This window comes from Schistocerca cancellata, chromosome 4, assembly GCF_023864275.1.
Source record: "Schistocerca cancellata isolate TAMUIC-IGC-003103 chromosome 4, iqSchCanc2.1, whole genome shotgun sequence".
Taxonomy (NCBI): Eukaryota; Metazoa; Arthropoda; class Insecta; order Orthoptera; family Acrididae; genus Schistocerca; species Schistocerca cancellata.
The window spans coordinates 866,228,654-866,255,332 of record NC_064629.1 but is presented as its reverse complement, the minus strand read 5'-3'; the positions used below and the strand labels follow the sequence as shown (position 1 = coordinate 866,255,332).

General features: G+C 38.1%; 1 protein-coding gene across 4 annotated transcripts in view; it reads right to left on the bottom strand.

The window, feature by feature from the left end:
- Positions 1-26,281, bottom strand: part of LOC126185002 (serine/threonine-protein kinase stk11-like) — a 118,196-nt gene extending 91,915 nt beyond the window's left edge. For all 4 annotated transcript variants that reach the window (XR_007536926.1, XM_049927724.1, XM_049927722.1 and 1 more), the window contains exon 1: positions 25,549-26,281. Coding sequence is in view for 3 of the 4 variants with exons in the window: in XM_049927724.1 (XP_049783681.1) it covers positions 25,549-25,889 (341 nt within the window). In the remaining variant the exon portion in view is untranslated. The remainder of the gene's footprint in view (positions 1-25,548) is intronic.
- Between the last annotated feature and the right edge of the window lie 398 nt (positions 26,282-26,679).

Genomic DNA, 26,679 nt, shown 5'->3' with positions numbered 1-26,679 from the left:
GTTCAGATTTCAAAAATGCTGTTCGGCTGAGACAGCAATATACAATTTCACCGTCCACATAATAGAGTCATTAAATAGTAAAATGTCACAAATAGGAATTTTCTGTGACTTGTACAAAGCATTTGATTGTTTGAACCATGACATTATGTTACAGAAATTACAATTCTGTGGTATAAATGGAATAGCATATGAGGGGTTAAGTCATACCTACAGAACAGGAAGCAAAAAGTTTCCTTATATGGGTCAAGTGATTTAAATAAGTTTGCCACTTCATTTAATTGGGGTGAAATTACATCAGGTGTTCCACAGGGTTCAATCATGGGTCCCCCTTCTGTTCTTGATATATGTGAACGACCTCCCTTACTATCTGAAACAGGAAGCTGAACTGACACTGTTTGCTGATGATACAAGCATGATTATTAATCCAGTAAAAGAAAGTCCAATTGAAAATGATACAAATAAGCTCTTTGGAAAAGTAATTAATTGGTCTTCTGCAAATGGGCTTGCTATAAACTTTGAAAAAAAAACACAGTACATCCAATTTTCTGCTGCAAAAGTACAGTTCCTCCAATAAATGTAACACATAAACAGAAGTCAGTAGACAGGGTAGAGCATACAAAGTTTTTGGGTGTACATATAGATGAGAATCTTAATTGGAAAATTCAGATTTTGGATCTTCTAAAGAGACTAGGTTCAGCAACTTCTGCAGTCAGAATAATTGCCAATTTTGAGGATATAGAAATTAGTAAGCTAACTTACTTTGCATACTTTCACTCTCTGATGTCATATGGAATAATATTTTGGAGTAACTCAACTTTTAGACAAAAAGTGTTCACTGCTCAAAAGAAAGTGGTTAGAATAATGTGTGGGGTTCATAGCCGCACAACTTGTAAGAATTCCTGATCTTTTAAAAAGATGCCTACAACAGCCTCACAATACATCTACTCACTAATGAAATTTGTTCTCAACAACATGAACCAGTTTCAAAACAACAGTGATATTCAACATTATAATACCAGAAAAAGACTTTCACTATCCTTTGCTCATCTTATCTTTAGCACAGAAACGGGTAAAATATGCTGCTATAAAAATTTTCGACGAATTACCAGATGAAATAAGGTGTCTGACAGACAGCAGCAATAGCTTCAAAAACAAATTTAAATCATGTTTCCTTGACAACTCCTTCTATACCATAGATGAATTCTTTAATAGGAATAAATAAATCTATAAATATAGTACATGCATGTTGTGCCATTTAAGGGAATGGGGTAAATAACAGAAATATTAATCTTTAACTTTGTTTCATATGTGCATTTCTTGTGCACTTGAGACGTTCCACATAATGGCTACCGTACCGTGCGATTGATCAATGGAACATGCAACCAACTAACGAACAAAGAGAGACTTGAAAGGGCACAGATTTCTCTAATCTTTAATAACTAGGTTTCTATATTATAGTTACTGTTGTAGCAACTTTATTTGTCTCACTTTCTATATTTTTTTTAAGAAAAAATGTTTGCTTCTGAAAAATTTAGCAAATGGAATTACGAGGTTTTCATTGCCTACCATCATTACATCATCTACGTATCTATCTACCTCTATCTATCTACTTCTATTCTATTCTATTCTATTCTATTCTATACTATACGTATATAAATTAATGTCTCTCATCACAGTTTCTGTCTGTACGTTCAATCTAATCTCAGGAACTATTACCAAAAACCTTGAAAAGTTCTTGACCATTCAACACACATTTTTACACAACACTCTAATAGTTTCGATATCATTCTTGCAGCTATTTACCTACATTAGCAGGGCATTTAAATCATTAGGCAAATTGTCTCATGTATATTCTTTCTCTTTACAAATAATTTTAAACAAAAATTGTATACACAACTATGTGCCATTTTGTTTTCTTACCCGCAGTCACTTTTAACAGGAAACATGAAAGTTATAATTATGGCTTATCGGCTCACAATTAGAATACTGGTACAGAATCTGAATTGTTCGAAACTTTGAAATCATACTCATTCACAGATTAAAACTGTGCAAAATACTGTTCTCGAAGCTACTACTCTCGCATATCATCAGCAGGAGATGTCGCTCGTAGCCCATATGCCAATGTTCCCAACTGATTAACCCACTCACTTTAAGTGACTTCAATTCCCCATCAGGGTTTTGTTGGCAATAACAATAAGCACAGTTCAACAGTTCAAGGTTGGAGAGGGAGGGGAGGGGGAGAGAGAGAGAGAGAGAGAGAGAGAGAGAGAGAGAGAGAGAGAGAGAGAGAGAGAGAGAGTGGGGGGGGGGGGGGGGCAAGAGGCGAAAAGAGATGCCACTGCCATTTAGTGGTGAGTCACTGAACAGCCTGTTGGAATCAGAGACTGCAGCACCAGACCGGCACATGCTACATTCGTGAGCAAAGTTTGTGAAGACAGGAAATACATGTATGGCCACCCAACTACAGGGCTATGCAGGTGCAAGCTACTACTCCCATTAAGCCAGTGTGAGCTACTACCAACTTCCTAAATGACCTATGATGCAGGATAAGAACATATTCCTTGATATAGAGTTTAAGGTGTGTTACAGGAAATGTGTGCAAAGGGCTCACAGAAAATATAGCTCAGATCAGACTGACACTGGAGTTGGGAAGCTGGCAAATGGCCATAGCTTGTGCCGAACTATCTTTTGGTCACACAGTCTGCAGTGTACTGGTGCTACTGTCAGGCAGTCAGCAAGTGGCTGTAGCTCACGCTGAACCGTAGCTGCAATTGGATGGACCGGACGCACAATGGCTTGCAGCTCCCACTGTTGCTGTAAGATGGCACTCCAAATGCCAATCAAATATGGAACAGATGCCATTTGTTCTTCCTAAGAACATCCCTGGTGTGTGTTGCTGAAACTGTTTCAGTTATACGAAAGTGATGATATTCAGTTACCTGAAATATTTCTCTGAATTTTAGTCATAACTCAACACAATGGGCTGTAAATAAAATAATTACCTAAATAAAAATCCATTTTTACTGTATAACATTTTTAAATAAGTTTATGAAGTATAAAACAATGTAATACACAAAATATGCAATCACAAATTTTTAGGACTATCTGTATGAGCTTTGGATTCAGCTTGGGGCTTGGAAAATTTAATTTATACTTTTTAGTCCAATTTAAAAATGTGGTATATTAACAATTAATTTCTATTTAAATAATTATTTCTGATTTTGAGTCTCGTGTGTGAGAAATTTTTCAATCAATTTCAATCATTTTAATGAGATGAAAACACAGATGTGGTAAATTTCAGTTTCTCTTGGTCTGAGTCAGCAAATATATTGCTTCCTCCTACATAAATCTCGCGAAAAGACTATGATGATAAAAATTAGAAACATTTGAGCCCATATGGGGTGTTACCACAGCAACCTTCTTTCTCCAAACCATTCATGAGTGGAATGGCGAAAGGGGGGACATGCCAGTGGTACATTAAATGCCCTGCACCACACATCAGACAAGAAAGTGAGTTAACATTGCACTGTCATCCAGTCCTGAACGTTTTAAGTATCTAGCTCACTGAGAAGTTAGTTTAAAATCAACTGTAGAATTTATACTGAACAGACAAGACAGATGAGAGCAAGTTAATAAAAACCTGGTAAAATGAGTTGTATACACAAAATTTGGTTGAAATTGCTCCAGCTATCCTCGAGATATGTTTTTATAATCACCCCTTTTCACCTTCATCCTCAGCCCTAAGGGGTGCAAGGTGTGGAAAAAGGGGGGGGGGGGGGTTACTGTCACAGTAATTTTTCTCCAAGTTGCAAGTGATGTGTACACCCAGTTTGGTAGAAATTGTTTCAGGAATTACAAGGTGCTCCTATGAACTTAATGAGTTATCGTAGACTCTTTCTGCAGCAGGTAATGTACACGTGTTGCACCTGTAGGGGCTGTGACACTACCTGCTCACCATAGCCGTCATGCACGATTTCCAAATGGACAGGTGGTGCTCTGCATTATGCCTCCCTGTCACCCTGTTTTCATCTCCAACCCTTCACCTATTGCAGTTAGGTTATCCCTACCCACACTATTGCATTGTCACCCAGTTCCAAGCTATGTTTAAAATTTCATGTATCTAGATAATTAAAATCAATTCCAAAATTTGTATCGGACAAACAAGAAAATGGCCTAATAAAAATGTGATATTTACTGCTATGTCAGACAAGTTACCTGACAATAAATACTTACTGATATAATGTGAAGCTGGGGCAGGTCGCCAGTTCAGTATAAAAATACTCTGTAAAGGTATGCGACACGGGGAGTCAGGTTCAGCAAAGACAAAATAAATTTAAAAAGCTGTAACCATCTATTAAATTTCTGTTTGTACAATAAGATGTCCATGTCTAACATACTGCAAACCCAAATGGATGGTTGTCGGGCAAAGATATAATCAGTGGATAAGATGAGGTTATAAAGAACCATGTTTACAACTGTGTTGGTTGCATCATACTTCACTCACAAATTATCTTTACACAAAGAGTTCTGGACAGTAATATGAAGTTCAATACATGGACCAATTCACATATAAAACTTCCTGGCAAATTAAAACTGCGTGCTAGACTGAGACTTGAGCTTGGGACTTAGCCTTTTGTGGGCAAGTAATCTACTGAGTGAGGTATCCAAGCACGACTCATGATCCATCTTCACAGCTTTACTTCTGCCAGTACCTCATTTCCCAACTTCCAAACCTCACAGAAGCTCTCCTGTGAAACCTGCAGAACTAGTGCTCCTGGAAGAAATGATACTGGGAGACATGGCTTAGCAACAGCCTGGTGGAGGTCTAGCAGAATGAAATTTTCACTCTGAAACAGAGAGTGCACTGATATGAAACTTTCTGGCAGATTAAAACTGTGTGCCAGACCAAGACTCTACTTTCTTCCATGAGTGCTAGTTCTGCAAGTTTCGCAGGAGAGCTTCTGTGAAGTTTGGAAGGTACGAGATGAGGTACTGGCAGAAGTAAAGCTCTGAGGACAGGTTGTCAGTCTTGCCTGGGTAGTTTAGTCGATAGAGCACTTACCCACAAAAGGCAAAAGTCCCAAGTTTGAGTCTTAATCTGCCACACAGTTTTAATCTGCCAAGAAGTTTCATATCAGTGCACACTCCTTTACAAAGTGAATATTTGATTCCAGTTCATGTATAGTACGACCTAAACATATACAGAAAATATCAAAGCAATACACCTTGAAATCTTTGGTATGAAGGACCACAGCTTTCCCATTCATATACAGTATCAAGTTACTGTAGTTGTGTGAGGCACAGGATATAATAAAACCATGCTTCCCATTTTGCAGTAGATGCTACCACAACAATACATAATAAAGAAAATGTGTTCATACACGATATCTAACCCAGTTTACAGGAAAATTGAAAACTTCTTGACAATGAACAGCTCAGTATGTTATTCTGGACAGAGTGTTATTAAAAGAAACTCAAGTATGAATAATTTCAAGTGTTATGCAGGGAAGTTTATATATGGTGATTCCAGTTAGATCACGACAAAATATCAGCCTGGTGTATACACTGGCTACCACATCTCAATACAGAGAAATGTCAAGATGTGAACATAAAACATATAGTTTTTTTTTTGACAATGCAATTGCGAAGAAAGAGAATTGCAGTTGCCTACTTAATACAACAAACTATGAAACCATTACCTCAAATTTTATTTTGTTGTCAGGAGTGCCCCAGAGAAATATGATAGGACTGCTATTATGTTCTAAATACATAAATGATTTGACGGACATGGTGGCAGCCACATGCGGTTGTTTGCTGATGATGCTGTGGCGTATGGGAAGGTGTCGAAGATGAGTGATTTAGGAAGATAGAAGATGACTTAGACAAAAATTTTAGTTGGAGTGATGAATGACAGCTTGCTCTAAATGTAGAGTAATGTAAGTCAATGTGGATGAACAGGAAACCAAACCCATATTGTTGGGACACGGCATTACCAGTAAGCTTGACACAGCCACGTCATTTAAATATCTGGGCGTAATGCTGCAAAGCAATATAAATGGAACAAGGATGTGAGGATTGTGGTAGGAAAGGCGAGTGGTCAACTTTGGTTTATTGGGAAAATTTTAGGAATGTGCAGTCCATCTGTAAAGGAGACTGCAAATAGGTCACTAGAGTTACCTATTCTTGAGTATTGTTTGAGTGTTTGGGATCCGCACCAGTTCAAACCCAACAAAGACATCAAAGCAATTCAGTAGCAGGCCTGCTAGATTTGTTACTGTTAGGTTTGAACAACACATTAAGTGTTCCAGAGATGCTTCGGGAATTTGAATGGGAATCCCTGTGTGGAAGGCGACATTCTTTTCAAGGAACACTACTCAGAAAATTTACAGAGCCAGCATTTGACACTAATAGCAGAACGATCCTACTGCTGCCAACACACATTTCAAGTAAGGGCCACAAAGATAAGATACGAGAAATTATGGCTCATATGGAGGAATACAGACAGTCACTTTTCCCTCGCTCTGTCTGTGAAAAATAAAGGAAGTGACTAGTAGCGGTAGAGGGTACCCGCTGCCATGCACAGTATGGTGGCTTGCAGATTACGTATGTAGGTGTGCAACACACAAGGCAATAAAAACCTTAATTCCATCCACCTAAGAAACCCTCATAATTCCAGTATCCAGTAACTCCATTATCAAAGAGATATTTGAAAGTAAATTGATTCCCCTAATCTGTCATTAACTAAACTTCTACTATATAGTTACACATGTAGCAACTTTATCTATATCACCTTTATTATTTTTTAAGAAACCATTTTGCTTCTCCTGTAAAATTTAACAAAATGGAGAAAGAGGTTTTCATTGCCTACCATCGATATGTGGATGTTGTTGCTGCAACAACACCTCTTTTGAAAAATGGTAAAACTAGGACAGTCTAAGAATTTTTTTAACATCTTTTTTGCTCATAGGTCTGTATTATAGAACAGAGCAAGCAAAATGTTTTGCTCTGATATTATGTAATTAAGGTTGTTGGGTACAGTCTGACTGTTAGTGCAGCCCCAGGTCTAGATTATATTGGAAGTTAATAGATTGGTTGTAGCCTAATGAATGCCATGTCTTTGGAAGCAGTTCAGTTACAGTTACTGGATAGTGCAAGTAGTGATTTGGAGGGATCTCTGTGTACATGGATTACAGACATGCAACACTAATGTGGGTTTTAACTTCTGCTATTCACTGATGAGCCAAAACATTATGACCACCTGCTTAATAGCTTGTCTGCCTGTCTTTGGAATGAATTAAATCACCGATTCTGCATATCAAGACCCCAATAGTTTCTTGGTAGGTTTGTGGTGGTATGTGGTATTGGATGTCTACGTACAGGTCATGTAATTTGAGTAAATAATGGGCCACTGATTTGTGTACATGGTGATGGCACCTGATAGTGATCTAGAGAGTTTTTACATCAATCAAATTTGAATGCAGAGACACCAATGTGAGTTCACCATAATGCTCCTGAAACCACTATAGCACAGTTTTGGCTCAGACACGTGACAATTATACTGCTGAAAGATGACACTGCCGCCAGGAAAGACATCAAGCATGAAGGGGTGCAGGTGGTTTGTAGTCATCGGCACGTCTTTCATTACTTTCAAAGGTCCTATTCAAGTGCAGGGGGATGTCTCCCATAGCATATTACTGCTCCCACCACCTGCGTCCATGGCACGCTGCACATTTTGAGCTGCCATTCACCTCAATGATCGTGTCTGTGGAGTGAACATTGACCTAGTGTAACAAAAAATGTGATTCACTCAAAGCGCCGACATGTTTCTATTGCCACTGATCGACAGTCGAATACTGATGGTCTAGTGGCCACTGCAATTGTAATTGACAATGTTGTTGGGTCAACATGTGAACATGTATGGGTGGTCTGCTGTGGAGCTCCATGTTCAACAATGTAAGATGAACAGTTTTCTTTGAAACACTTGCCACATTCTGTGAAGAGTCATGGACGTCCAACCATTTAGTGCCTAGTGATAATTTCACTGTTCTTCTACATCTTCCCGTAGATGGCATGACAGTAGTACATGAATATTCAACCAGCTTCACCATTTTCGAGATATTCATTCACAGGCTCTGCATAATAATAATCTGCCCTTTGTCAAAGTCGCTTATCTCAATGGACTTCCCCATTTGCAGCCCATACCTTCAGTAGGGTGATCCCCTCGTCTAGGCCTGCTGCACCTACATACTTTTGTTACCGCTCCACGAGTTCGCAACACCATCAGGAAGCATCCAACATCACGGGGGGCAGTGGTCATAATGTTTTAGCTTATCAGTGTACACCTGATGCCGCAGAATAAACTGTCTGAATAGGAAATATCTAGTTAACATCTGGGGTTATGACTGTTCTAAAGTTTTGTATTACACTGGTAAGGTCACAATGATGCAAATGGGAAGCAATTCTGTCACTGGTTCTGTCATTTTTAGTATTTAATCACAATGACCTATTGTTAGTTGTTACTCACTATTTTGCTTACTTCCCCTACAAAATATTCCTTAACATATGACATGGTAATTAATATGATTTCACAAAACATATCCTAAGGTCTCAGGTTCAATACCCGGTCAGTCATAGACTTTTTGAATCTGTCACTTATCACTTCTTTAACCAACAGCAAGGTTTGTTAAAGTGAAAAACACCCAGTAGCACCATGGTTTGGAGTTCACGTTAAACTGTAGGTCCTTTATAACTGGGTGGGTGAGTCAGTTCAGACAGTGGAGGAAGTCAATGGCATACAACCTTCAATAAACCCACGCCTAGTAAAGCACTGTGGTGTTCAATCAACCTTCAAGCTGATAAAAACTTTACCTATTACATACTTTTCGTCATAAGTATGTATGAATTCCTACGAGACCAAACTGCTGAGGTCATCGATCCATCATAAATATGTATGTATGGTATGTGCCTGCACTTTAAATTTATTTCTGTACTTTTTTATTAAGTTTTTCTGGTGTTTAGTTGGGGAAACAATGAAGAATATCTGATCAAAAATAAGCTATACTATGCTGCTATTGAGGAAAGTGTCTAATACTGTAAATGTAACAGTCATTAAAATGTACTGCAGATTCCTATACCCACACTTCACATACTGTATACAAACATGAGGTTGAACTGCCAATGGGTACAAACAAATATTAACAAAGAATCAAAAGAAATAAATTATCATAGTGTGAAAACGTTCAAGATAATTATGCAAAGATAAACTCAAAGACCTCAATACAGGTTGTTTATAAATAAATATTGGGTTTTAACACTTTATAATATTTATTACATTAAACTAACAGTTTATGAAAATGTCAAATGAAAGAGCAACTCAAACAGTTTTACCAAGAACCTCATAAATGTTCAATGTGAGCACAATTTGTCACACAGGACACATCAAGCCTATAGCCGAGTTCTTCCCAAGCATTGATAAGTGTGTCTTCAGTGATTGTAGTAACAGCTGCTTCAATCTGGGTTCTTAATTCAGGGAGGTCTGCTGGTAGCAGAGGCACTTACACACGGACCTTGATGAAGCCCCAAAGGAAAAAAATCGCACGGCGTTAGGTTGGGTGAACGTGGAGGCCATCCGAAGCAACCTCTGTCATAGAGCTCCTTGCGGCCTATCCAGCACTTGGGTACAGTGAAGTTCAACCATACACATATGCACTGGTGCCAAACACAGCTGTCTGAGTTGCTCTTTAATTTGACGTATCATTTATAACTGTAAGTTTAATGTAATAAATATTATAAAGCGTTAAAACCCTGATATTCATTTATAAACACCCAACATTACTTATAACTATCCCATTTTTTTGAAGATACGTAGCATGACCTTTACAACAGAGAAGTACATTATTATAATACCAGAAGTAAGAATGAATACCACTAAAATTAAATCTATCCTCAATCTGAAAGAGGTTACAACACCACAGCCATTGTCTGTGGTATGCTGTTGCCTTTCACTGACCTGACTTAGCCAGACATGGAGAGGAGGGTAGGAGAGGATGGTAGTATAGTTAAAGTATACTCTGAACCACCATGAGCTTGGTATTTTTCATGTGGACAAATCATTTCCACAGATAAAAGAGGTGATGTAGAGAAAAACAGATTACAAAATTCTAAAGTCTTATATGGAATAGGATGGCTTGTCAACGAAAAACTTTTTCTGTTTCTTTTCTTTTCTTCTTTTTTTTTAAATTTAGTGTTGCAGTCTATAGGACATTTGATATCATTGGGTAAGTGATCAAAAATTTCATTGGCAGCATTTTTCATCCATTTTAATCTAAAGACAACCTTAATGTGGAGTAATGAATGTCATTTTTTTCCATTCTGATATAATTATTTGCATCCCTGTTCCTTTAGAACTGCAGTGAATTATTTACAACAAATTTCATGAGAAAATTATTGTGTGTCTACTGAAGTTTGATGATTATTCACAGCACAAGTAAGCTTTTTAGGAGTCCCAAAATGTGTTTTTTCCAGTTTAAACTCTCATCACACAGACACACAAAGTTTTTGAAGTTTCACCCTAGTTGTTATTTTCTTGGCACGTGTAGAATCTCTAGGTGTGCTGGACTGAATGTGTTGTGTATTTTTTAAAAAGAGAGTGCAACCATTCACATCCAATTATTCAATAATAATTGTAACAATATCATTTATCATTTCTTCAGTTGCTGCATGCATGTTTGGACTGATTACAATACTAGTATCATCCCAAAAAAGAACTAATTCTGCTTGTATAATAGACAGAAGGTTGTTTACATGCATGGGAAACAAGAGTGGACCTAAAATAGATCCTTGTGCAACCCCATAAGTGATTTCTCCCTAGTCAGACTGATCTACCCTGCTTACATTGGTTGAATTATTAAGTACAACTTCCTGGATTCTTTTGGGTCCTATACCATCAATTTTGTGAACCTTTAGTTTCCCTAGGGCAATATTATGATTCACACAAATGTCACAGGTGTAATTGTTGTTGTTTTCACTGCAAAGACTCGTTTCATGCAGTTCTCCATGCTGCTCTAGTTTGTTCGAGCTTCTTCATCTCTGAATAACTACTGCAACTTACATCGATTTGACCCGAACACAAAAATTTATTTGATGGACATCCACAGCTAAAACACTTCATGTTGAGTAAAAAAACACCACTACAGCTGTATGGTTACTTACATCATCAGGTGAAGTAAATTACAACATGAGACTGAAGTGCAATTTATATTAAACTTTTCCTCCATTTCCTAGAAATTCACTACATACTAAAAATCATGTTGCAGTCCATTATTGTAGGCTGCAACATGGTTTTTTGAATCAATTGAAATTTTAGGAATCAACAGAAAAGTTTAATATCAATTGCACTCCAGTATCATTGCAATTGACTTCACCTGATAATGTAGCTAACTTTACGAAACCAGTCATGCTATTTAAATAACCGTATGGCTGCAGCAATGGTTTTTACTTAACATTTGAACCTGCTTACTGTATTCATATCCTGGTTCCCCTCTAAAATTTTTACCCATCACACTTCCCTCCAACATTAAATTGATGATCCCTTAATGGCTCAGAATGAATCCTGTCAATCAATTCCTTCTTTTGGTAAAGTTGCAAAATAAATGTCTTTTGTCCCCACTTTGATTCAGTAACTCCTCATTAGTTACCAATCTACTTATATAATCGTTAGCTTTTTTCTATTGCACAACATTTCAAAAGCTTCTATTCTCTTCTTTTCAGAACTGCTTGTTGTCCATGTTTCATGTCCGTACCAGGCTACAGTCAAATACCTTCACAAATTACTTCTTAACATTTAAATTTATATTCATTGGTAACAAATTTACCTTCTTCAAAAACAGTTTTCTTGCCATTGCCAGTCGACATTTTATATCCTCTGAAATTTGCCCACCACCAGTTATTTTATGGCCCAAATAGCAAAACTCGATCTACTACTTTTAGTGCATCATTTCCTAATCTAATTTCCTCGGAATCACCTGAGTTAATTCGACTTCATTCCAGTACCCTTGTATGCTTCTGATGATGTTCAACTTACAGCCTCCTTTCATGACACTTTCTGTTCAACCGCCTTTCCAGATTCTCTGCTTTCTTAGACAGAATTACAATGTCAGTGGCAAACATCAAACTTTTTATTTCTACTCCTTGAATTTTAATTCTTAGTCCAAATTTTTCTTTTCTTTCCTTTACTGCTTCCTCAATGTCATCAGGGACAGGGTACTACTATTTCATGCTCCATCCTCAACCACTGCTTCCCATTCTGACTGTTGTCTAGTTTCTGTAAAAGTTGTAAATAAGCTTTTGTTCTCTGTATTTTACCCCTACTACCTTACCTTTGGAGAAAAGGAACCACTTGTATGAATATCAAGAGCTCAGATGGAAACCCAGTTCTACGCAAAGGGAAAGCAGAAAGGTGGAAGGAGTGTATGGAGGGTCTATACAAGGGTGATGTACAATATTATGGAAATGGAAGATGTAGATGAAATGGAAGATATGATACTGCATGAAGAGTTTTACAGAGAACTGAAAGACCTGAGTTGAAACAAGGCCCCGGGAGTAGACAACATTCCATTAGAACTACTGACAGCCTTGGGAGAGCCAGCCCTGATGAAACTCTACCATCTGGCGAGCAAGATGAATGAGACAAGCGAAATACCCTCAGACTTCAAGAAGAATATAATAATTCCAATCCCAACGAAAGCAGCTGTTGACAGATGTGAAAATTACTGAACTATCAGTTTAATAAGTCATGGGTGCAAAAAACTAACGCGAATTCTTTACAGACCAATGGAAAAACTGGTAGAAGCCAACCACGGGGAAGATCAGTTTGGATTCCATAGAAATATTGGAACATATGAGGCAATACTGACCCTACGACTTATCTTAGAAGATAGATTAAGGAAAGGCAAACCTATGCTTCTAGCGTTTGTAGACTTAGAGATAGCTTTTGACAATGCTGAGTGGAATACTCTCTTTCAAATTCTGATGGTGGCAGGGGTAAAATACAGGCAGCGAAAGGCTAATTACAATTTGTACAGAAACCAGATGGCAGTTATAAGAGTCGAGGGGCATGAAAGGGAAGCAGTGGTTGGGAAAGGAGTGAGACAGGGTTGTAGCCTATCCCCGATGTTATTCAATCTGTATACTGAGCAAAGCAGTAAAGGTAACAAAAGAAAAATTTGGAGTAGGTATTAAAATCCATGGAGAAGAAATAAAAACATTGACGTTCGCCGATGATATTGTAATTCTGTCAGAGACAGAAAAGGACTTGGAAGAGCAGTTGAACGGAATGGACAGTGTCTTGAAAGGAGGATATAAGATGAACATCAACAAAAGCAAAACGAGGATAATGGAATGTAGTCAAATTAAATCGGGTGATGCTGAGGGAATTAGATTAGGAAATGAGACGCTTAAAGTAGTAAAGGAGTTTTGCTATTTGGGGAGCAAAATAATTGATGATGGTCGAAATAGAGAGGATATAACATGTAGACTGGCAATGGCAAGGAAAGCTTTTCTGAAGAAGAGAAATTTGTTAACATCGAGTATAGATTTAAGTGTCAGGAAGTCGTTTCTGAAAGTATTTGTATGAAGTGTAGCCATGTATGGAAGTGAAACATGGATAGTAAATAGTTTGGACAAGAAGAGATTAGATGCTTACGAAATGTGGCGCTACAGAAGAATGCTGAAGATTAGATGGGTAGATCACATAACTAATGAGGAGGTATTGAACAGAATTGGGGAGAAGAGGTGTTTGTGGCACAACTTGACTACAAGAAGAGATCGGTTGGTAGGACATGTTCTGAGGCATCAAGGGATCACCTATTTAGTATTTGAGGGCAGCATAGAGAGTAAAAATCATAAAGGGAGACCAAGAGATGAATACACTAAACAGATTCAGAAGGACATAGGTTGCAGTAGGTACTGGGAGATGAAGAAGCTTGCACAGGATAAAGTAGCATGGAGAGCTACATCAAACCAGTCTCAGGACTGAAGACAACAACAACAACAACAACAACAACAACCTTCAGAATTTCAAAGAGTGTATTTCAGTCAACACAGTCAAAACCTTTCTTTAAGTCTACAAATGTTATACATTTGGGTTTGCTTGTCTTTATCCTGTCTTCTATGATAATTTGTAGGGTCAGTATTGCCATGTGTGATCCTACATTTCTGCAGAACCCAAAGTTACCTTTCCCCAAGGTTGGCTTCTACCAGTTCTACCGTTCTTCTCTACATAATTCGTGTCAGTATTCTGCAAACATGCCTTATTAAACAGATAGTTCAGTACTATTCACACCACTCTGTATCAGCTTTAATTGAGTTGAAAGTATTACATTCTTCTTGAAGTCTGAGGGCATTACACCCATCACATACAGTCAGTTCCAAAAGCAAATGTACACCATAATTTTAAATGTAACGTCTGCAGCAATATCTCTGGTAGTGGTCTCAAATCTGCACTCAATGTCCTTTTGCACAGTGTAAACAATGTGAAAGTTGACTGTTTTGTTTTGTCGGTTGCAATTTCAAATGAGTCCAAAATATCTGAAGCACCATGAGGCAGTGTTCCTTGTAAATTATCCAAAGGGACCAAAGCTTTCATAAGCAGCTGCTGCTAAAACTCTTAGAAAGTCAAAGACATTCATTGCAAAATGGGTCAAACAATATTTAGAAGCTGGAAATGTGGATAATTTACCTGAGAGAGGGTAAGGCGCCAAGCTATAATCAATAATGGTGGCGGCTGGATTAACTATTAGGTAATTGTGCAATTAGTAATAACGTGTATCCTCATGTAAACATATATTTATAATGTGTGTCTTATTTCATACAGACAACGGTATGCACTTTCTTGTGGAACTGACTGTAGATCTTTCACACCAATTAATTAGGTACAGGTACAACACAACTAGAATCTGAACACAATTTTATTCCACAGAAGCATTAACAACTTGAACACAGTATTTAGGTAATATTCAGTACAAACCAATTATGTACACAGAGAGCTGTAGCAAAAAAAAACACTCTCTCTCTCTCTCTCTCTCTCTCTCTCTCTCTCTCTCTCTCTCTCTCTCTCTCTCTCTCTCTGTCTGTCTGTCTGTCTGTCTGTCTGAGATGCCCTCTATGGAGGACACTGCACTGCTGCATGCACAGCCTTTGTCAAATTCTACTCCTGGTATCAAATCTCCCATCTCAAATGGCTCTGAGCACTGTGGGACTTAACATCTGAGGTCATCAGTCCCCTAGAACTGAGAACTACTTAAACCTAACTAACCTAAGGACATTACAAACATCCATGCCCAACGCAGGATTTGAACCTGCGAACATAGTGGTCGCACGGTTCCAGACTGAAGCGCCTAGAACCGCTCAGCCACTCTGGCCGGCCTCTCCCATCTCATCTTCATCTACTTCCTCTTTCCTATCTCTAATACTGCCTCAAGTTCACTCAGTTGTACATTCTTGCTTTTACATTTTTCCCCTCTTTGCCTAACTTCCCACCTGTGCTGTTGATATTCATACAGCTGCTTTTACACCTTTCCCTTCTTTGCCAACTTCCCATCTGAGCTGTTGATATTCATACAGCTGCTGCTTCTTTCTCCAAAGGCCTCTTTAATTTTCCTATGGACAGTATCTATCTTTTCCCATGTTAAACATGCTTCTACAGCCTTCCATTTGTCACCTAGCCATTCATGCTCAGGCATTTTGTACTTTCTATCAATCTCAAGTTTTGGACATCTGTATTCCTTTTTGCCTGCTTCATTTTATGCATCTTTATGTTTTCTCCTTTTATGAATTAAATGTAATCTCTCCAGTGACATACAAGGTTTCTACTATGCCTTGTCTTTATCTATCTAATCCTCTACTGCATTCACTATTTTCTCTCTCATATTTTTATCCCTCAAAGCCACCCATTCAAATTCTACAGTATTTCTTTCCCACGTTTCAGTCATACATTGCCTAATGCTCCCTCTGAAACACTCAGTAACCTCTGGGTCTTTCAACTTATCCAGATCCCATCTCCTTAATTCCCTGCCTTTTAGCAATTCTTCAGTTTTAGTCTACTGTTCTTAACCTGTAAATTGTGTTCAGCATCCACATCTGCCCATACAAATGCCTTACAGTTTAAAATCTCTGTCTTATCCTTATACAGGTTGTATCAAAAACAATAATCTGATTTGGCACATCTATATTTCTGAAAATAATAAACATATACAACAAGTTTTGTTTTTTGATGAACAGAAAACTCAAAGGTTTTTTCATACCTTTTCATACATGTTCAATATGGCCCACCCTTGAGGTGCATGGCGTATGTCAATATGGTATTCAAGTTGTTCCCACACTGCAGTGAGCGTGTCCTGAGCTACAGCTACCACAGCTGCTGTTATGTGATGTCTCAGTTCATTCATTATTGTTGGTAATGGAGGCATATAAACAGTGTCTTATGAAATTATCACATACAGCCAGGTCTGGTGACCTCAGAGGCCAGTAATGTAAGGCTGAATCATTTGATCCAGTGCAACCCAACCATTGTTCAGTAGTCCATTGATTAAAAATTCTCGCAATTCCAGATGCCAGTGTGGTGGTACCCCATCCTGTTGGTAAATGAAGTTGTTCAAATTAGTCTCCGAATGTGGAAAAAAAGTTCTCAAGCATATCGGAATATATGTTTCCTCTAACAGTGTTCTTGGCAAAGAAAAATGGACCATACACCTTTTCCTGTGAAACTGCACAAAACAAACTACATTTTGGAGAGTTCCTCTCATGCTATACAACTTCATGTGGTTGTTCTGTACCCCATATTCTCACATTATGATGGTTCAGCTTTCCATTTAAATGGAATGTTGCCTCATCACTAAACACTAAGTGACGAAGAAAACTGTCATCCTCCATCTTGCCAAGAAAGAAATTACATAAGTAAACACAGTGTTGTTTGTCACATTCACAAAGAGCTTGCAGTAACTAAATTTTGTATGGTTTCATGTGTAAACACTGACGCAAAACATGCCAGATAGACTTTGGGGGCATGTTGAGCTGTCGAGCTGCACGGTAAACACATTTCTGCAGACTCCTTGTGAAACTATAGCAGATGCGTTCGACGTGTATATCAGACACTCGGGGATGGCACAGTGATTTTCCTTTACATAAACTACCTGTTTCTCGGAATTGTTCATGCCATCATCCAATGCTCAGTGCTACAGGAGGATTTACACTAATCCTACAGTCATACGAAAGTCATGCTGAACAGTTATTACTGACCTGCACTCTGCAAATCGTAGAACACAAAATGCTTTGTACTAGAACTGAAGCGGGTGCACACTACTGCTACCTAGCGAGAACCATGTAAAACTCGAGATTTGCTCTTTCCAACAGTACATTGTTCACACACATATCTCAAATAACATAATAGTTATGATTTTTTTAAAATCACATGATCATATTTAATACACCCCGTATAATCAATCTGAAACCTTCCAGTGCCCCAAGGTCTCATCCATGTGTACAATCTTCTTAAACCAAGTGTTAGTTATGATTAAAGTATGGTTTGTACAAAATTCTACTAGGCACCTTCCTGCATCGTTCCTTTCCTCAGTCCATATTCTCCACTATTTTTCATTCTCTGCCTTTTCCTACTGCTGAATTCCAGTCTCCCCCCCCCCCCCCCCAATAACAATTCAACTTTCCTTTTCCACAATTATTGGAATAATTTCTTTTATTTCATCATATATTATTATTTTTTAAACTGTGGATCCAGTTGGCATATAAAGCTGTACAACTGTGGTGGGAGTTGGCTTCACGTCTATCTTGGCTACTATAATGTGTTCCCTATGCTGCTCATAGTACTTTATCTGCGTTCTTATTTTCCTATTCATTATTATACTTACTATTTCATTGCCCCTATCTGATTCTGAATTTACAACCTTGAACTCCTACGACCACAACTCCTGTTCATCCAACCACAGAATTTCACAAATTCCCACTATAAATTCAAAGTATCCATTTCCTTTTTAAATTTTCCAACCTACCAACCCGAACTGAGGGACCTTAAACTCCATGCTCTGACCGTACAATGCCCATTTTGATTTTCCTGGTGCCTTCGAAAAACCACAGAAAATACAACTGGCACTACTTTGTTTTTTAATGCTCTTGGTTAGTGAATGTGAAATGCTTTTCTCAGTTGCACAACTATTCTGAAATTCAAACTATGATTTCCAGAAAATATTATTGATGCTCAAGAGTGATTTCATCTCAAATCATACAGGTCATGTCAACTCGTGGTCATGAATTTATCTGGAAAAAATATATATGAAACCTCTATACCATAAGTGTTAAGAAACACAGTATTTTCATTCTATTTTAAATTTTATACATTGTATGGAGACCTGGTGGGCATTTTGCATTAAAGCTTCCTCTTCGTGTGCTGAAATTTAGTTGACACCCGCCCACTTATAGGCTTCCTTTAGCTTACAAATTTAAGACGGAAATATGAAATTTAAGTTAATTTTTCCACTCAATTTTTTTTCTTCTAATCTAAAAAGCCACAGAACGCTATCTTTGTCATATTACTAGATACTACTGACGTAATTACAAACAGTATCTTCTCTGTTCCAGTTGTCTGTATTATGTAAATATTTATTACTGAAAAAGCAACAAATTGTATTTTTACAAGTTTTTATGAATTGTTTATGTGAAAACTCCATCTTAAAAATTTTGATAATTACACAAAATATTGTTTGATTAATATGTTAGTAGTCACTGCAAACAGAGTGGAAAATATTTTTCTGTGTAAAGCGTTAAAAATTTTTCAACATTCTGCATCATTTAATTTCTGCTGTAAAATATGTATGTTGGCAAGACTTATTCCAGTTCTCTTCTGTTTATAACAAACGAGTGAGAACTTGCACATAAACCATTCCACATTGAGTTTACATTTGGTATGAACTTTTTGTTAGACACAATGTCAGTGACGAACTACAGTAGTGAAAGAGTTAGGTGTGTGGGCTATGAAAAGAGACAAGAAGGTGGTGGTTAAGAAAAGTGAAAAACACTTCACAGTTGTTGGATATCTGTCACAGGTATTGCAGAAATATCTTGGTTGTTCAAGTAATGGTACAGCATCACATCCACTGTGCAGGAATTGCTGCACTCACTCAACAAGAAATTTAGTGGCAACCCACCTGAACAATCACCATCACAGGAATGTGAAACTGAAGAAGACAGTGCAGATGCTTATATTCCTGGGTGTGTAGTTGTTGATGTGTTGAATGTTAGCGTTTCTGCTGTAGTCCCTACTATATCCCTCCTTAGCCCCTTAACCATCCAGGAAAGGTAAGAAGCATAAGAAGAAAACAGTATGTAAAAAGAAAAGTGGAAGAAATTGAAACAAGTTTTACACAAGCAACATCTTCAAAACTTTGTTGGTTGATTTGGGGGAGGGGGGACCAAACAGCGAGGTCACTGGTCCCACTGGATTAGTGGAGGATAGGGAAGGAAGTCGGCCATGCCATTTCAAAGGAACCACCTCCACATTTGTCTGGAGTGATTTAGGGAAGCCACAGAAAACCTAAATCAGGATGGCCGGATGTGGGTTTGAACAGTCGTCCTTCCAAACACATCAAAACTTTGTGAAGCGTATAGTGTACATGCACGTGGTGCAGAACCTGAAGATAGTGATATGTGCACGAAATGTAATGTGTAGTTTTAAAACCTAAATACTACTATCTCAGCAGCCACCTATACTGAGAAGGTACAGTTACCGACACTGATACCAATTAGGTACTCTAAAGCAGCAGATACAGAAATACATACCCACTTCCTAACATTATTTGATTTCAAAAGCTTGTAAAATAACAAGTGAGAAAGGTATTTGGGCATGCCCAGATTCTTACTGCACACATGCATAGCAAGATGATACGCTTACTGTTGCTCTGGAATATTACCTAAGTGTTGTCAAAGACTGCAGCAGGTAAAGCCCTAAAACCAGGCTGATGTTATTTCTATTAGCCAAAAATGTTGAAAAAGGTAAAAAGATACATGACAAGATCAATAAGAGAAGCATATCTCCTAATGAAAAAGGAGAACACTAATTTAAAAATTAGTCTCATAAAATTCTACTACTCATGACCAAAATGGGTAAAATGCCAGCCAGTGAAGGAAGTAGTACATGTATTTACTGCACTAATTTGAAACTTGTTTGTTTTGCCATAAGTGTCGCAGGAAAGAAGTACACAAATATGTACCTGATGCTTTTGTGTGTGTGTCAAGAGCTGCAAGATAAATGTTTGTTGCAGGAGAGTGCAATGTAACCTGGCACTGAAGTGATGACCATTCAAGCATTACATCTTCAAGATACTGACAATGACATAACCTATGGATTGTGGGAGGGAGGAGAGTTGGTGAAAAAGACAGTAGAACAAGAGAAGTTTGTTACAGAGGTTAGGCATTGCGTCATGAAACAAGTAACCCACCATTTTATCTGGAGAATTCAGAGACAGGCCACAGCAGAAGTAAAATCAGCCACATCCCAGAATACTAATACATTAGTTCTTCATTTCAACTTTGCTGAGAGCTGGTCTGTTGCTTTGCAGAACAAAATTCAAATCAACCACTGGCACACATCACAGGTACCAATATTCACATGTGTTGCTCACTTCCTTGGAACATCACAGTGTTTTGCTGTTTTCAGTGGTGATCTCATTTGTGACAGTGCGCATGCGTGCTACACAGTCAGCATAGTAATTAGAATGAAATTGTCACTCTACAGCAAAGTGTGCGCTGATATGAAACTTCCCGGCAGATTAAAACTGTGTGCCACGCCGAGACTCAAACTCGGGACCTTTGCCTTTCACGGGCAAGTGCTCTACCAACTGAGCTACCCAACCACGACTCACACCCCGTGCTCACAACTTTCTTTCAGGAGTGCTAGTTCTGTATGGTTCGCAGGAGAGCTTCTGTGAAGTTCGAAAGGTAGGAGATGAGGTACTGACAGAATTAAAGCTGTGAGGACGGGGCGTGAGTCGTGCTCGGGTAGATCAGTTGGTAGAGCACTTGCCCGCAAAAGGCAAAGGTCCCGAGTTCGAGTCTCGGCCTGGCACACAGTTTTAATCAGCATAGTAATTGATGACATAGCATCTAGAAGCCATTCATTTCGTTAAAATGTGTATGTGACTAAGGGCACAGCATCTCATTTTGAAAACTGCTTTCAGCTTAATGAGCTTGGTAAATACTGTAGCACAGGGAGTTAAGACAAAAAAATGGATATTTCCAGCAACAGGTCATGGAAAAAGTGCATGTGACGGGCCATGAGGTCTCTCTAAATCTCCAGCATGAAGCTGCTGATGCTGTAAGAGATGCTACTGTATTTGTACACACCATATCAACATTAGTAACATAGGCCTACATGAAATTCTTAATTCTAAATGGAAATAAATTAAGGGAACTAAAAGAGAAAGAGAAAGAGAAAGAGAGAGAGAGAGAGAGAGAAAAGAGTGGTCTGCTATAAAGTCTGTGGTAGGAATTCAATCAAGTCACTAATGGGTTGCATCCTGGAGTGGCACACACATTGCAAGAACAGTTCTCTGTGAAATGCAGAGACCACAGTATACATTAGAAGACTAGTGAGCCACTTCATTTCTTGTGTGTGTAGCAATCAGTGATGGGTGGGACAGATAATAAGTGTGCCTCATGAGCTGCAAGATACGAGGGTTGGAACTTTAATAGTGGCAACTATTTATTTACAGCTCGTACAAAATAGATACATGTTTCAAAGTTTTACTGACCTTCAAAGTAGTCACCAACACTGTGTATAACCCATTGCCAGTGATGTGGAAGTCTTAGGATACTCTTAGCAGCACCAGTTGTATTGACGACTCGAGCGGCACTGTCTATTGCCCGATGAATTTGTAACAGTTCTAAAGCGAGTGCCGTGAAGTGTTTCCTTCAGTTTAGAAATCGAGTTGAACTTACGAAAGCTTAAATCAGGGGAGTGCAGTAGGTGGTATAGCACTTAGTAGCCCCATCTGTCAACAAATCAGTAACAGCTTGCACTGTTCATTTTTGGAACACAACCTACGACCAGCTAAGAGACAGAAGTGATGACACTTTCTGCAGGACCTGACCATCATTTTTCTGGACAATGCTCAAGCATGTACAGTGCAAGTTGTTACCAATTTGATTGACTGATGGGGCTGCTAAATGCTATACCACCTACTGCACTCCCCTCACTTAAGCCCTCGTGAGTTCAACTAGATTTCTAAACTGAAGGAAACACTTCACGGCATTTGCTTCAGAACTGCTACAAATTCGTCGGGCAATACACAGCGCCACTCGAACTGTCAACACAATTGGTACTGCTAAGAGTATCCTACGACTTCCACATCGCTGGAAACAGGTTATACACAATGCTGGCGACTACTCTGAACGTCAGTAAAACTTTGAAACAAGTATCTGTTTTGTACGAGCTGTAAATAAATAGTTGCCATGATTGAAGTTCCAACCTTCATATATAATCATCTCCTTTATGACACCTCATGGTCCTACTAATGCATTCAAATGGCCACCATCAAAAGACCAGTGAGCAGTTCCCATTTCCCAAATACTGCTCTTGCTGGATCATCCTTGTCCATCTGCAAATTCAGCTCGGCCACAGAAGTTCAATGAAAAGCAGATGAAAATAACAAATGAACGCTTTTCAACAGTGCAGTGCTGATTGTTACATTGTAGACAATTTTAATTAACGGAAAGGCATGAAGAAGTAAAATCATGACAGAAGACAATAACAATTTGTGAATAATATCATAAAAAGAACAATAGATAGGCCTATTTAATATTATATATCTCATTTTTGTTATAAAATGCTTTTGAACAAAATTATGAATTGTTTTCCCACTCACTTATAATGTTGTAAAGTAATTATTTTGAATCAGAAATACCAGTTTTGCATGACATTACTTAAAATCAGCAATCAGTTTAAATATTTAATTGTCCATGACTTTTTGACCTTGACAGTTGAGCTAGGTATCTCTAAAAATTTCTCACATTCTAATTGTATATTCCGTAAGTACAATGACCAACTAACATATCATATTTTTTTTTGAAGATTTAGGATTGGGGTTTTGGAGAAAATGATTTCTAAATAACCAAAAAAATTTCAGACTCTTCCATCTATATGTAGAAATATTTTGACAGTTTAAAAATTTCATGCGTTAATGTCATGTCATAGCTGACAAGTAGCAGTCCTTCCATTTTATCATTTCTCAAGACAGTTAACATCCTGTGACTATTCATATTTTCTAAACATGATTTTGAAATTCACAAAAAGTTACAAATTTTCATAGTTTATCACCTTTGGTTCTTTATTACAATTTTCCCTTTCGTTACAACATTTTCACAAGTACTCTCATTTAGAGAGGTCTGCAGCATTTCTTGTATCATCAGAAAATCATAAAATTGTAGTTTCAAAGAGGTATCATGTAGAACTTCAACTTATATTTTTTTCAGCAAACTTTGAAATAGTGATGTGACATTTGCTCTTGACCTGTATGATTTGAGATGAAATCACCCTTGAGTGGGGTGCTATTCTCGAATACTTCGCCTCAAAAAGTTTGGAAAATGGTGTCAGTAGTGAAACAGGTAGTTACTGACACCTCTCCTATCACCTGTCGTATGTAGTGGTTGAACAATGGCATATTGCAATCTCTTTGGAAAACTGCACCAAGTTATTGATTTATTACATATTTCAGAAAAAAACAGTGCTTATTACATGGTCTTTAGTACTCTGTTGGAAACACCATCAATACCACACAAGTTTTATTTCCGAGGAGGGGAGTGAGAGATCCAGAAGATTGAATTGTATTTGGGTTGCCTTTTCAATATACTGCACTGATTTTTCTCTTTAACTGTTAGTCCTCACATTTTCTACTACATTTAAGAAATGATTATTGAACATATCTGCTATCTAAGACTGATCATTTACAGCCCTTACACTTAAATCAACAATGGCATTATCCTGTTGTCTTGTCTCTTTTTTACTGCATTCCATATAGACTTAAGTCACTTGTAGGAATTACTTATTTCTGACATATAGTGCATGTTCCTTGATTTTTTAAAAATAACTTTTCCTAGTAGTTTATGTAGTGTGCAACTTCTGCAGGATCTTTAGTCATTCTCCCCAACAGATATATTGTGCTTTTCATTTCATAAGATATTTTTGTGATATATTGTATTGTATGTTAACCGAGGGACTAGAAACAACAGATGCTCCGCCCCCACTAAGGTGGTCCACAACGACTATCGTAGTCCACTTCACCCCTCCACCGCCCTACACCAAACTACTCTTTCAGGGTTATTGTGCGGTTCGGGCCCCGGTGGACACCCCCCTTCTCCCCCAATGGAACGTGTCACACCAGACAAGTGTAACCCCTAAGTATGCATCGTAGAGTAATGGTGTACACGCGTATGTGGAGAACTTATTTGCACAGCAATCGTCGACAGGCTAGCCGAGACGGAATCAGGGGAACCAGCCCGCATTTGCCGAGGCAGTTGGAATACCACCTAAAAACCACCCACAGACTGGCTGGCTCACCGGACTTTGACACAAATCCGCCAGGCAGATTCGTGCCGGGGACCAGGCGCTCCTTCCCAATCCAGAAAGCTGCGAGTAAGACAGCACGGCTAACCGGGTGGGCTTTGTGATACATGGTCATATAATGTCATTTCTGATTAGCTTGCACAAAAAGCTATTTACAAATACTCATACGAATTTATCATGGAAAAGATTAAATTTTATGTCATCATTTGGTTCATTAAAAACTTTATCCAAGGTCAGTAAACTATTATTAAAAACATTTATTGTTTGGAGTAAGGTTTTACTGCCACATATTACTCCTCACTACATCCTTCATGTGACCAGAGGCATTTAGGTTAAGTGACCTCAAAAGCAATAAAAGTACCATGACTGTTCCATTAAGCACTGTCAATTTAGGGTGGAGGGCAAATTGAATTGCTATAAAGCATTCTGTCAGCAATATCGAGAGGCTGCAACAGTGGTTATAACAGAATTTGTAACACAAATATAACATTTCATACCGTAGACAATGCGCTGCCCCATCACCTAAAATATTACACTATCATATGAAACCTAGCCAGACTACAGCACATAAAGATATGTACATTCAGAATAGCACTACACAACCATGGTACATGAAGAATATATATATACATAAAAAACACACACACACACTTCTCTCTCTCTCTCTCTCTCTCTCCACAAAAATCCTCAGACATTCAAAAAACCTACAGCAACATATCAGAGTTCCTTGCAGTAACTTAACATAATGTTATTTACATGAACTATAAATTCTCAGCACCTGCAACCAGTTTAATTTTTCTCCCTACTATTTCACACTTTCTATCTACACTACGTACCCATAGCTTATACAAACTGAAAAGCAAATGTATTAATAATAATATAATTTAACAGCTATAAATACAAATCTGTTAATTAGTACTCACCTCTGAACATTCTGTTCCCCATTTGGGATTCTCCTCAGTTTCTTCTTCTTTAATATTTTTACTGCTCTTCTACAGAGAGAAACTGTGTCTAACAGCTCTTTTACTTTGCTGTAACTGCCCTCACCTAGCAAATCTCCCATCACATATTTTCCAATTATTTTACATTTCTTCTTCCTTCTCTGATATATAATCTGATCTGAACCTACCCTGTGGAAAAACATGTTCATATCTGAATCCCCTCCTGTGACATTCAACCATGGTTCTTCACCCAAATCACCAAAAATTCCTGTGGTGAGTTCTTCAGCCTCTGGCTGGTCATTAAAAATTGCTGATACTTCCATACATGCAGTTCTTACAATCGTCAACGGCGTAAAATACTTAAATAATGGGAGATCATGGATTAACTTAGTTCAAACTAGACCGAAACTTGGGAACCACGACAAATTACTATCAAAAACTGTTTCAAAAATAAACAAGCAGGGGAACACGTATCTTCAAAACATTACTACTGCAGGCAAGCAAAAGTTTCTTGAAGAAGTTGTATCTGCTAATGTATACACAGTGATTATTTTCACGTAAATAACACCGGACGTTTCAATCTAAGATCTCTTTTTCACAACACAAATGATTCGAATCGTACTAACTGTCCATTTCTTATTTACACGTATACCACTGTCACCTTCGTCTGCTCAACATCACATCCTTTTCTTTCACCTCCGCGCACGGCCAAGACATTTACAGAACCAGAACCAATACATCTTTGGTTTACAGCAATCGATATACAGGTCTAGGAAGTCGGCCAGGCATAGAGTATGTATATTTATGGAGTGAGGACAGTCCACAGCTATGTTCTCAACATCAAACCAGCCTAGTTACTTGATTTTGGGACGTCGCTGTCTGTCTACAGTTTTCGGTAATAGTGCAACTGTAATAATACACATATTCGTCTTCTTTTATATACGTTTCTGCGGATTTGAGTTTTAGTAACAGCTATGGTGCAGTATTGGCGTTGCTACGGATGTAAAGAGAAATACGCAAAAGAACGACCAGTTACTTTTTACAGGTATGAACAATAAATATATAATTTTAAGTATCGTATTGATATGAGGCACTTTATGTATTGAAAAATAT